This window comes from Geotrypetes seraphini, chromosome 10 (assembly GCF_902459505.1).
Source record: "Geotrypetes seraphini chromosome 10, aGeoSer1.1, whole genome shotgun sequence".
Classification (NCBI taxonomy): domain Eukaryota; kingdom Metazoa; phylum Chordata; class Amphibia; order Gymnophiona; family Dermophiidae; genus Geotrypetes; species Geotrypetes seraphini.
In genome coordinates, this window is record NC_047093.1 from 105,828,324 (window position 1) to 105,840,785 (window position 12,462).

General features: G+C 43.1%; 1 protein-coding gene across 1 annotated transcript in view; it reads right to left on the reverse strand.

The window, feature by feature from the left end:
• Positions 1–293: 293 nt before the first annotated feature.
• LOC117368424 overlaps positions 294–12,462 on the reverse strand; it is a 199,568-nt gene continuing 187,399 nt past the window's right edge. Inside the window, exons 16-17 of the mRNA XM_033962071.1 lie at positions 9,880–9,957; positions 294–1,621 (exon numbers count right to left, since the gene is read on the reverse strand). Coding sequence (XP_033817962.1) covers positions 1,461–1,621; positions 9,880–9,957 — 239 coding nt within the window. The 3' untranslated portion in view covers positions 294–1,460. The remainder of the gene's footprint in view (positions 1,622–9,879; positions 9,958–12,462) is intronic.

Consider the following 12,462-nt stretch of genomic DNA (forward strand, 5'->3'; position numbering starts at 1 on the left):
AGCGGCCTGTCCCGGGAAATAGATGGAAGAGGAAAATTTTTTTTTTAAACTGAAATTGAAAGAAATAAAATAAGAACAGCGATTCGTGAGGAAAATAATACAAACCGCGGTTCAGAGACGGTACAAAGTAACGAAGTTAAACGCAGAGAGTCAAAGATGGACTTCTCAGCTCCGCAGAAAACTGAGAACTGAGGAGATGCGCCCTGCGCTGGGCGGGAAGGCACTCGCACATGCGCGGTGCGGGCTACTCGAACTTCGAGTTTCTTCAAGCAAGTCTGCTTGTGAGGCGTCCGTATCCGGGCTCCGTCGATGACGTCACCCATATGTGAGAATACCTGCCTGCTTGTCCTGGGATAAATACTGTACTCATTCACCATGAAATGCACCAGGTACGATCTCACATAAAATGTAAATACATTCGTAGCAAGCACAGGCTTGTTCAAAAATTCAAGAGGAAAAAGCCTCAGAACCAGACCCTTGCCAGAGAAATGGCTAAAGGTGTTTTTTAGGTTACAAAACATATACAGTATATAGAGGTAGATATTCAGTTGGCATTATCCCTGGATATTCAATGCCAGGCCATGTCTAGTTGCTTAACTTACCCCCCTCTTTTATGAATGCACAACGAAGGTTTTAGCACCGGCGGTAACTGCTCCGACGCTCAAAGTTACTGCAGCTGCTGGTGCTAAAACCCGTGCTATGCATTCATAAAAGAGGGGGTTAGGCAGTTAAGTGCTGAATATTGTCACTTAGCTATATAAGTACTGACTGAGACCCCAGACTGCTCTCCAAATAGCTAACTTTCAGTTTAGTGGTCATTGCTGTTATTCAGTTACATTAACCTACAGCAGGGCCTTAGGCAGACATTCTTACCTACTTTTATATTTGAATTTTTCTTATGTTTTTATATATCATTATTCATTGTATTTTGATCTTTGCTCTCTTATTTATGATAGCCACTCTGAACCAGTTTTTGAAATTAGGTGGTTTATAAGTACCGAAACTGAGATTGAGACTAACCAATTAAGTGCTACTGAATATCAGTGGATAGCTCAGTAGAAGCCTCACCCCTCTCCTGGTCATTTAAATTGCTTTGAATATCAACACCGTAGTGGATAAAATGGTTCAAACTTTGTACCACATGTTATATCAGACAATATAAAAACTGGCAAGGAAGGGGGCAAATGCAGAGGGAAAAAGTTTGTGCTTAAAAGCAAAAAACTCCTCATACAATATAAAAGAAGATCTGGGAAGGTACAATCATTAAAAAGTTAAAAGCATGTTTATTCAAGTGCCATGGCAAGGAGACTGGACTTTTGATTTCAGCTCACTCTGCTGCTTGGTATGGACAGAAAGCAGTTGGTGGTTCTGGTTATCTCTCCACTTGCATCATCATATGGCAGACAGAGGTCCTTGGGACTCCTGGATCCCTTCTTCCATTGTTTATTTCTTGTTTTCTGTCACTTTTTCTTAGGTAAAACATTGTCTTCAAAATATCCTTTGTTTGCGATATTGCCAGCAGGGTTATAGAAGCCAACCACAATGTACATTCCTTTGCTGTCCGTAGCTAAGCCAAACCCAGCCTGAACTGAGGACTTCCAGATCATCTGTGTGAAGTTACCTGTGCAGGAAAATAGATACCATATTTATGGTTACCATATTTATGAAGACAAAAAAACAGAGGACATATGGCCCCACCCCTCTCTTAGACAGCTGTTGGCTGCATGCAGTCAAGGCTATAACAAGCCTTACTTGTACCCCTTGGGACTTGTCCTCTATGGTGTCTCCCATCCTTTCTTTCTTGATCTGTTCCCATTCTCTCCCCCATGATATATCAGACTTTCAGTTGTGAGTTTTGTACTTTATTCAAAATTAAAAATACAATTCTTTATTCTACCTTTGTTGTCCAGCTGTCTAATTTTTCAAATCATGTTGGTCTCAATCCCTGCTTTTCTTTATCTTCTCAACTCTCACACCATGTTTTTGTGTCTATTTGTCATTTTTCTCTCGCCTCCTGTCTTCATCTCCTCCACTACTACATCCATCTGTAACACAGTTTTTCATCTCCCAGCATTCCTCAATTTATTTTTCTTCCTCTCTTCCTTCATTCTTACTATATAGCCTTCAATTTCCCTCTTTTTACTGTCTACTTACAGCTATCTCTTTTCTCTCAAACCACACCTCTCATTCCCCTTTCTTTTATTGCCCAATCTCTCACAAACTCTGTCCTCTTCCCCCTTTCATCCAGCATGTTCTTCTCTCTCTCTTCCCACTTCTATCCAATGTGTTGCCCTTCTCTCTCTCAGGTCTCTCCTCATTTTCATCCAGTGTCTCCCGTCTCTCCCCACCCTTCCATCCAGCAATTCTCTATGCCTTTTTCATCCAACATATCCCATTTTTCTCTCTTTATCCTTTTATTTAATGTGCCCCCTTCCAACATATATCTCCCCTCTCCCCATCTTTCCATCCAGCATCTTCTCTCTGCCCCTTTTCTATCTAGTATGTCACCTATTTCTCTCCTCACCTTTCCATTTAGCACATCCACCTTCTTTCTCCCACATCCTTTAATCCAGCATCTCCCCTCTCTTTCCATCCTTCCATCTAGCATCCCTGCTCTATCTTTTCTTTCCCCATCCTTCCATTTAGCATGTCCCTCCTCTCCCATCCAGGGTCCCCTTTTTCTCTCCCATCCTTCCATTTAGCATGACTCCCTCTCCCTCCCCCTATCCTTCCATTCAGCTGCTCCCATCCCCCTTTCCCTTTCTCTTCCTGTGTTGTCTTGGCTCCTGTTCCCTGCTGCTGCTGCTTCTGACAAAGGACCACTCTGTTGAGGAATGCGTTGTTGGCTGTACTGGTCCTCTTCTCTCTCTGACATCAATTCCTGTTCCAAGGCAGAGGATCAGAACAGCCGGCAGTCACAGTGTGTGCAACAGCAGAGCGATCCTGCATCAGAAGCAGCAGCAGGAGGGAACAGAGGCCAAGGTAACACCGAAAACTGGACAACAAAAGAAAAATAAAAAGCTGTCTGGATGCCTGAAGGAGCCTTTAAAAGAGGACAAGTCTAGGGAGATTCAGACATCTGATAACCCTAACTATATGCAAAAACCTCTGGCCCTCTTATACAACAGCTATCACTATCCATATACATACAACAGTGGCATAGCCAGACAGCCAGTTTTGGGTGGGCTTAAACTTTTTTCTCTGCCCCTATCCTCCCCCACTCCATACTTCTTCTCGCAGTGCCTCCCACATCTAAATACATTAGCTGATGAAGAATAAAACAGTGTATACCTGTCTGTAGAACAGCAGCATCTGGTATGGGAAAGATTAGTAGAGTATCACACAGGTGTCTTAAGTAGCCTGGTAGAGTCATAGAGAGGAGGACCCAGGTCCATAACACACTCTAACCACTACATTTATAGTTAAAAGTGTGAGTCCACCAAAAACCTACTATACTGCTATGTAAGTGCTACCTGCAATCATAAGGGCTATTGTGGTGGGAGATAGGTGGGTATAGTAGGTTTTGAGGGAGTTTTTGGAGTAATCACTATAAATTATAAAGGGGTTATGTTGAGATATATATCTGGCACCCTTTATGTGAAGTTTACAGCAGTGCCTCTAAGGTGTTCTATTGGGATGTCAATGTAGCCAGTTGTTTACAATGCTGGCCCCTCCCACATCCAAATGGTCTAGATTTGGATGTTTTCAACTTGGATGTTTCTGTGGTCTCACACTTTTCACCATAAATTTAGTGGTTAGAGCGTCTTATAGGCCCGGGTCCTTTCTATGGTTCATTAGCTTACCAACCAGTTTACTTAAGATGCCTGGGTGATGCTCTATTAACATTTCCATACCAGATGCTGATGGTCTACAGACAGGTATGTACTGTTTTATTCATATTTTTAGGGAGTGGGAGGTTAGTGACCACTGGGAGATAGAGTGAGTGTGTGTGTGTGTGTAGGGAAAGTCATCTCCCCAGTGGTCAACTGGTCAGTTTGGGTAGCTTTTTGGCATTTAGATGCTTCTAAAACAGGTCTAGCTTGGGACGTCTAAATTCCATCTAGGACATCCTATAAAATGTCCAAGTCTAATATAGCCCACAGCCCATCAAAAACACACCCCTTTCTGAGTTTAACGTTTTGGAGGGTGAACGTCCCGCAAAACATCTAAGTTCTTTGTTTCAATTATCGGCACTTGGATGTTTTGTCGATTTTTGGACGTTTTTGTGTTTTGAAAATGCTCCTATTTGTGGCAACAATCAAATCAGTTTATATATTATATACTTGGGGCAATGAAGAGTTAAGTGACTCAGAGTCAGAAAGAGATGCACTGGGAATTGAACCCATTTTCCCCAGGTTCTCAGGCTGCTGCACTAACCATTAGGCTACAGCCGGACACACATTTAGGCATAAACGTACCAATGCATTCACACATAAACGTGTATTTTATTTCTTTCTAGACTTTATACTTCATCTTTTTACTAAAATTACCAAATGTGATTACAACAGTCTGCATATACATATACACCTCAATACAAACACTCACTCATATAAGAACATAAGAGTTGCCATACTAGGATAGACCAATGGTCCCTCAAGTACCTCAATTTACAACAAACAATCCAGGTCGCAAGTACCTGGCAAAATCCCAAGGAGTAAAACACTCTGATACAGATACACACAGAACCCCCTAGTATACATACAGAATGCATAGACACCCTAACACAAAAAAATCATCAATACAGTCGAACACATGCACACATATGCAACCTGATGCAAATACATCCTGATATGTTCCTACACATACAGTATATACCATGGAACACAAACCCTCTCCATTGATTGTACCATTCTTTCTGCCCATTTCTCTTCTTTTTTCCATCTTCCCAAGTGCACCATCTCTCTTTCTCTCAGACACCCAATTCTCCCTTTCTATTCCCTCCCTCACCTCAGCATATCTTTCATTCACTCTCTCCATTCTTCCATCCTATGGCTCATGCTCCCCTCCCTCCTTCCCTTCATTCTCTGTCCAAAGTTCATGCCTCCTCCCTCCTTCCTTCCATCATTTGTCTGAAGTTTGTACTCCCTCTTGAGTCCCAACATGCCCCTCTCTCGCTCCATTCTGTGCCTCAAGTATGTGCGAATGTTTACCTTCTGGCTGGTTCCCTCCTCTTCCCTGCCACAGTTATTTCTCTGCAGAAAGATGCAGGTGGCAGCTCCTACATGCGTCCCGCGGCTGAGCCTGAAGCCTTTTCTGTGACATCGCAACGTCACAGGGAAGGCTTCCAGCTCATCTGTGGGATGCGCGAGGATCCGCCCGCAGTTTGTGCAGAGAAATGACTATGGAAGGGAGGAAGAGGGAGTCGGCCAGAAGGTAAACACCTGGGGGTGACAAAGAGCAAAATGCCACATCACCCTCAAGTTGATCACTGATTTGCTCAGGCACTGACAGGAAAGTGAGGTTTGACAGCTCAGATCCCCCCTCCCAAGCAAATTAAAATAAAAACAAAACCCAAATTGAAGATTGGCTGGAGAGATGCCTACTCTCTTCTGCCATGTTGCACAATCACCCGACACTGCTACCCCTCCAGCAGCAGGAGAGACACCCACTCCCAAGCAATACACCTCCTCCCACCGTCAACCCCCGACCCCTCCCCCCCCCCCCGCATTGGGAGAGATGCCCACTCTCTCCTGCCACCAAGCAACGCCCCACCAACACCCCCCCCAGCAGAAGGAGAGATGCCGACTCCCTCTCACTGACGACGTCAAGGTTAAGGAGGTAGAGGTCTGACCAGGGGACTTCAAACCTAAACCAGTCGACTCCAATAACAACTCTCCAACAGCACAAAATCCAGCTGATTTTTTCCAGGAAAAAATTAAATCTGTTAGGACTAATATTAAAACCTCTACTAGCATTCCTCCTACTGTTTCAGTTTCTGATTTCAGTCATCTCGAGGATAATATTAATGCACTGACTCCAACATGTTCTTATTTTGCTTTACCATCCCTTAAGGACATTGAACATATCATACAATCACTCAATCCCAAAGGATCTAATCCAGAATCAATTCCACCATTTATCTTAAAACATTATGGGGCTCATAATAAAAAAAAATAAACTGTCTAAAAAGTGGCCTAAATTGGTACTTGGATGATCCAAGATGTATCTAAAACCAGCTTAGGCCTTTCCCCTGCCTCTAAACGCAAATAACGATAAGGAGCGTTTTTAGAGGAGGGGAAAGGGCGGGAGGTGGGCCGACCTAGACATAGGCGTACAGCAGGTATAACCAAAACTTTAGGCAGTTTGCCTAGTCGGTATACGTTAGACCAAGTCAAAACAGGTAAAAGTGCTGTAAAAGGAGTTGCTGAGCTGATGGCGGCTGCCGCAATCAGCTCAGCAGCCCGGCAACCTACCCGCCCCCCACCCGCAACCATCGCGGCAGGAGAGATGGCTCATCTCCCCTGCTGCGATGGTGAACACCCCTCTACCTGAACTGGTGCGACCTGCGGCAGGAGAGATGCCCAATCTCTCCTGATGCGGTTTGTGGCAGTTCAGGTAGAGGGGTGATCGCCATTGCGGCAGGAGAGATAGCCAATCTCTCCTGCCACGATCCATCACCCTCCAACATGATCGGGCAGGAGAGAGCTGAATCCCTCCTGCCCCAGTGACCCCCCCCCCCCGCCCGACAACGAGCCGGGCAGTAGGGAGCCCAAGCCCTCCTGCCCCACTGATCCCCCCTGCCCAACACCGATCTGGGCAGGAGGGAGCCAAGCCCTCCTACCACAGCGACCCCCCTACCCGACACTGATCCAGGCATGAGGCAGCCCAAGCCCTCCTGCCCCGGCGACCCCCCGACTCAATCCTGGCAGGAGGGAGCCCAAGCCCTCCTGCCCGGAGACTCCCCTACCCCCACCCCCACTAAGATACTGGCAGGAGGGATCCCAGGCCCTCCTGCCCTGAAACAGTCCCCCAACTGCCCCCAAACCCTTGATCGGCCCGCTGAACGCCCCCCACCCGCTGACCAGTGAGACCCCCCCCTGCTGAACTCGCAACACCATCCCCCACCCCTGACAACCCCCTTACCTTAAAAAAAATTTAGACGGACAGACAGGTCCCAAGCCCGTCTGTCCGGCAGGCCTGCCATCCTCAGAATGGCGGGCCTTAGGGCCTGATTGGCCCAGGCGCTTCAAGGCCCGCCCACAGGAGGGGCCTTAAGCGCCTGAGCCAACCTTCCATTTCTAGCCAAATTAACAGAAAAAAATTGTCTACAATCAACTATCTGATTTTGTAGACAAAACTCAAATACTACATCTCAATCAAATGGGATTTCGCAGAAATCATTCTACAAAACACTCTCTTGGGTCTTACTACAACTATCCAATACTATCTTGATCAACATAAACCAGTTATTATTTCCTTGGACCTTGCAGCAATATTTGACACTATAGATCATCAACTTTTACTTCAAAGATTAACCTCTATTGGTATTAAGGGCCAAATTCTTGAATGGTTTCGTTCCTATTTTTCTTGCAGAACTTCAACTATACATTTCAATAATTCTGTTTCTAATCCTTTTCAAAATAACTTCGGTATGCCACAAGGCTCCATTACTCTTTAATATCTATCTTGCTCCGCTACTAACTCTCTGTCAGTCAATTGGTTCTCAATTTTTGCCTGATGATCTTCAAATTCTTCATACTATTGATCCTTCCAATCTCAATGATATTATGACCATCAATTCTAAGTTAGTATAGTTCCCCTTCTGCCAGATTATATATTAATAATACTTTTTCAGAATATTTTTGTCTGGAGAGGGAAGTTAGACAAGGGTGTCCATTATCTTGTTGCTTTTTGACGTTGTACTGGAACCCTTGCTATTGGCTATTCAACAGGCAAAGGAGATACAGGGTATGCAGATGATATTTTGCTTCATTTGAGGAATCCTGAAACTACCCTTCCATATTTATTAGATTTAATTGATAGATTTGGGAAATTTTCAGGGTATAAAATAAACTGGAGTAAATAAGAGGTTCTTCCGCTAAATGTACATTGTCCAAAAAGATTATTTGATTCATTCCCCCTTCTTTGGAAGGTAAAGGGTACAAAATATTTAGGTATCTGGATTCATAAAATGCTGGAAGAGACGATGAAAGTAAATGAAAGATCTTTATTGCTGAAGGTCACAGAAATGTGTGAGCAATGGAACCCCTTACATCTGTCTTGGTGGGGAAGAGTTCAAACAGTTAAGATGATGATTTTGCCTGTGTTTTGCTACCAAATGGGTATGTTGCCATTTTATTTTCAGGGGTTCTTTTACAAGAAATTAAATAGTATTCTTACTAAATTTATTTGGCTGGGGAAAGCTGCGAGAATTGCTTTAGTATCTTTACAAAAACCAATTGCGGCAGGGGCAAATTTTCCCAATTTTTATAGGTACCATCAAGCCTATATTACGCGTCAGGGTATATATTGGATCCTCCCCGAGCTCATGGAAAATCTTCCAGATTGGTTATGGTTGGAATGGCAACTCCTGTCTCCATTGAGATTATGTCATGTTTTGAGTATCAAGATACCTAGGTTGTATAAGGACAATAGAATTTTATTAGACACTTGGGAGACATTAAAATTTATTATTAATTTAACATCTAGTCCGATACATAAATCCACGTCAGTCCCTTTGGCTGAATTCCAAGATTCAAATTGGCGGGTTTAAGATAATCTGGAAGCATTGGATGAAGGCGGGCATATGTACTCTGGATGATGTAATATCAGATGGAAAGCTGCTTGACTTTTCACGACTGCAACAAACATTTGGTATTGCTAAGTCTCAAAATTATAGGTGGTTGCAGTTGAAGCAAGCCATTCAGAAGGTGTTCCCTGATTGGCAAAATCTTAAAACTTGTAGAGGCAAAGAGGAGATTAGACGACAATTATTGACCCAATTAGGGTCAAATGTTGAATTTTTCAGCAGCTTTTTTTTTTTTTTTTTTAATGCTTCAGGTACAAAACCTTCCACAAAAGATTTGTTGACAATCTCAGCAGAATAAGACTAGGTGTGGTTTATAGAATATGCCTAGCAGTTGGCCCTGTGAATAAAATTTAGGCACAGCCATTTATGCCAACTACAACCTGTTATAATTGCCCATGCCTACATTTTGTGCAGATCGGGCGTATTCTATAACAGTGCGCGTATTTTATAGGAATGCCCAAAGATTTCCCATGGCCATGCCTCCTTTCCAGATCCACGCATTAGAATTTATGTACATCACTTTATAGAATACACCTAGAATGTTATGAGTGTAAATTCTAATTAGTGCCAATTAATTCAAATAATTGCTTGTTAGTGGATAATTATTTGCACCGATTAGCTCATTAAACAACTAAGTTGCAGTGCAATTTGGCTATGCGGCCAAATTTGCCCACACAACTTTAGTCGCCATATACAGAATCTGTGGATTAATAGTTAAATGGCAAACATGCTGCTGAATACTGATCTCCGATTGTGTGACCCTGGGTGAGTCGCTTTACCACGCCATTCCTCAGTCCTAATCCCACCTCTGACAAGTATTATTTGAGTGACCCCGAGTAAGCCACTCTATATCCCAACGCCTCAGGTCTAATCTCAGCTCTGCCACATATTTTCTGTGTGACCCTAGATGAGTCTTTTTTATCTCACAATGTCTCAGCTCTAATCCTACCTCTGAAATGGACTAATCCAGAGATAGATGTATCTCTCTGTGCCTCAGTTTTGGTTGTACTGTTATTTCACATATACTGTATGTATATACTGTTGGTACAAGCAATGAGCGTACACTCTATATAATTGTTGAAATACAACAATGCTGACTACCCTTTCCCTCCACCTATGTATGGTCTTACCAGCTCCTTTCTGGAATTCTGGCTTAGAGAAATTGTATTTCTGAATCTCATTGTACCAGGACTCAGCCACTTCCTTTCCTGTAATATAGAGAAATGTCAGTAAGGGAAACAAACAGTCATCCTACAGCTGCCAGATGTATTCTATCAGAATGTATAGCAGGTCATCCTCTAGGTCTGTGTCTGTTGTTTTTGAGAAAGTTTGGTCCATAATTCTATCCAAATCACACAAATATCTTATAAGGGTCACCGCAGTGAATCAGAATACTTTAGGTTTGGCGAAACCCAGATCTGAGTTGGGGAGTGCTGTGATATTATTGTTAAAGTATTCTGATTCACTGTGGTGACCCTAATTTCATCCTCCAAATAGACTAAAAGTGAGGTTCTGAGGCTCGTTTAAAAAAGACAGATGTACAAAACACAGCATAAACCAGCAGTTGGACATCTTATTAATCAAGACGTCCAAGTGTGCATTCTCAAAACAGACTTTCTAGACGTCTTTCTGGTTGTTTTGTCTTCAATAAGTCCATATCTTAAGGGGGCGTGTTTTGGATGGGCCTAGGGCTTGGATGCTGCTCAGGCATAATCAAACCTTTAACAAAAGGTCCTGAACTTTTTTTAATTTTTTAACATTTAGAGCTAGACCTGTTTTAAAAGCATCTAAATGCTAAAAAAGTGTTCAAACTGACCAGATGACCACTGGAATGATTAAGGCATGACCCTCTCTTATTCCCCCAGTGGTCACCAACCCTCTCACACCACCCAAAGATGTTAAAAAAAGCAGTACATTCTAGCCTGTATTACGAGGGGATGCTGGAAAGTTCTCAGCCCAAGCAGCTTAGATGAGCCCAGAGGGGCTTTTCTAACAAGTACTGTAGTGAATTTTACATTAAAAGTTCCAGGTACAGATGTCATTAACTTGCTTCTATTGTATGGCATGCCCTCCAAAACTTACTGTACCTACATTAAGATAATACCTGCAGGCATAAGGGCTATTGTGGTGTAGAGATGGGTACAATAAAGTTTGGGTGGGCTTCGGAGGGTTCAACAAACAATAGAAGCAAGTTAAAGTGACATCTGTACCTGGGGACTTTTAATAAGACATTCTCTGCAGTAATTTATCTGTGCTGAGGAATGCTCAGCTGTCTGTGAACAGTTTGGTAAGAATGCTAGCTGCTTGAACATCTGAAAAACAGGTTTTTGCGTGTTTTTCATGTGGATGTCTTTATCCACAAAAGATAGATATACTAAGGACCAAAACATCTACATAGGTAAGAAAAAAAGATAGCGGTCTTGCTGTTTTGAGAATGGATATTTTCTCTATTGGATTTCTGGATGTCTTTCCCAAAACGTTCAAACTCAGAGGGGCATTTTCGATAGAACGTCTGACTATATTGTGGTTGCCATTTGTTCAGTTGAAAGTTTATCCAATAAAATGATGATACTTACTTGTAGCAGGCAAATATTCTCACACATGGGTGACATCATTTGACAGAGACCGATGCAAACATTGTTAAGTGTAGTACCACTTTAAATCTTTGAAACAGTGCCCCCACTGCACAGGTGTGGGTGCCTTCCTGCCCAATGCTCAAGAGCAGGAACAGCAGTCCAGTACAAAAACTAAGAAGAGGAGGGAGAGTTGTGAGAATATATGCCTGCTGTTCTTGGAGAACACCTGCTACAGGTAAACATCTCCAAGAACAAGCAGGCATAATATTCTCACAGGTGGGACTCACCAGCTTCCAGCCTCACAAATTTGTAAATAAGGCTGGTAATGAAGTGGAAATGAACCTGGTGAAAATGGCCAGAGGGCAGAGCTGGCGTTCAAGTAGTAAAAAGATTTTGCAGAACTGCTTGTCCAAACCAGCTATCCTACCTGGAATTTTGCTCCCAATAGTAGTACGCAGTGAAGGTGAGGATGGATGATAATTTTGTTGCCTTGCAAATTTCTTCAATAGATGCAGAGCAGATATGGGCTACAGATGCAACCATGGCCCTTACACTGTGAGCCATAACACAGCCTTGAAGGGTCAGCCCAGCCTGAGCATATGCAAAGGAGATACAGTCAGCCAGCCAAGTCGAGATGATCACTTGGTGATGGGAATTCCCAGTCTGTTAGGGTTGAAGGCTACAAAAAATGAGAGGACTTCCTATGAGGTTTAGTAAATAGCTAAAGAATGCTTGCAGTTTAAGGTATGTAGCGCTATCTTTCCAGGGTGAGTGAAAGGCTTAGAAAAGAAGACTGGAAGAATGATGGATTGATTGAGACGAAATTCAAACACTACTTTAGGAAAGAATTTAGGATGAATTTGCAGAACTACCCTTTCATGACAAAAACCTAGTGTAAGGTGGGTCTGCGAGTCTAGAACAATTCATTGAGGCTGATTCATTACGGCCGATTCATGACGGCTCGTTGAGCACGGCTGCTTCATTGTGACCGTTTTAGTGCTGAATCGGCTGCGATGCATGGTCCCTGTCCTGCAGATAGGTGAGCAAATTGCAGACAAAAAAGAGGTTCATTCTCCCTGTCTGTGCAATTCATTGTTTCGTTTGGGGTTGATGACCCTCTCAAAAAATGTATGTCAA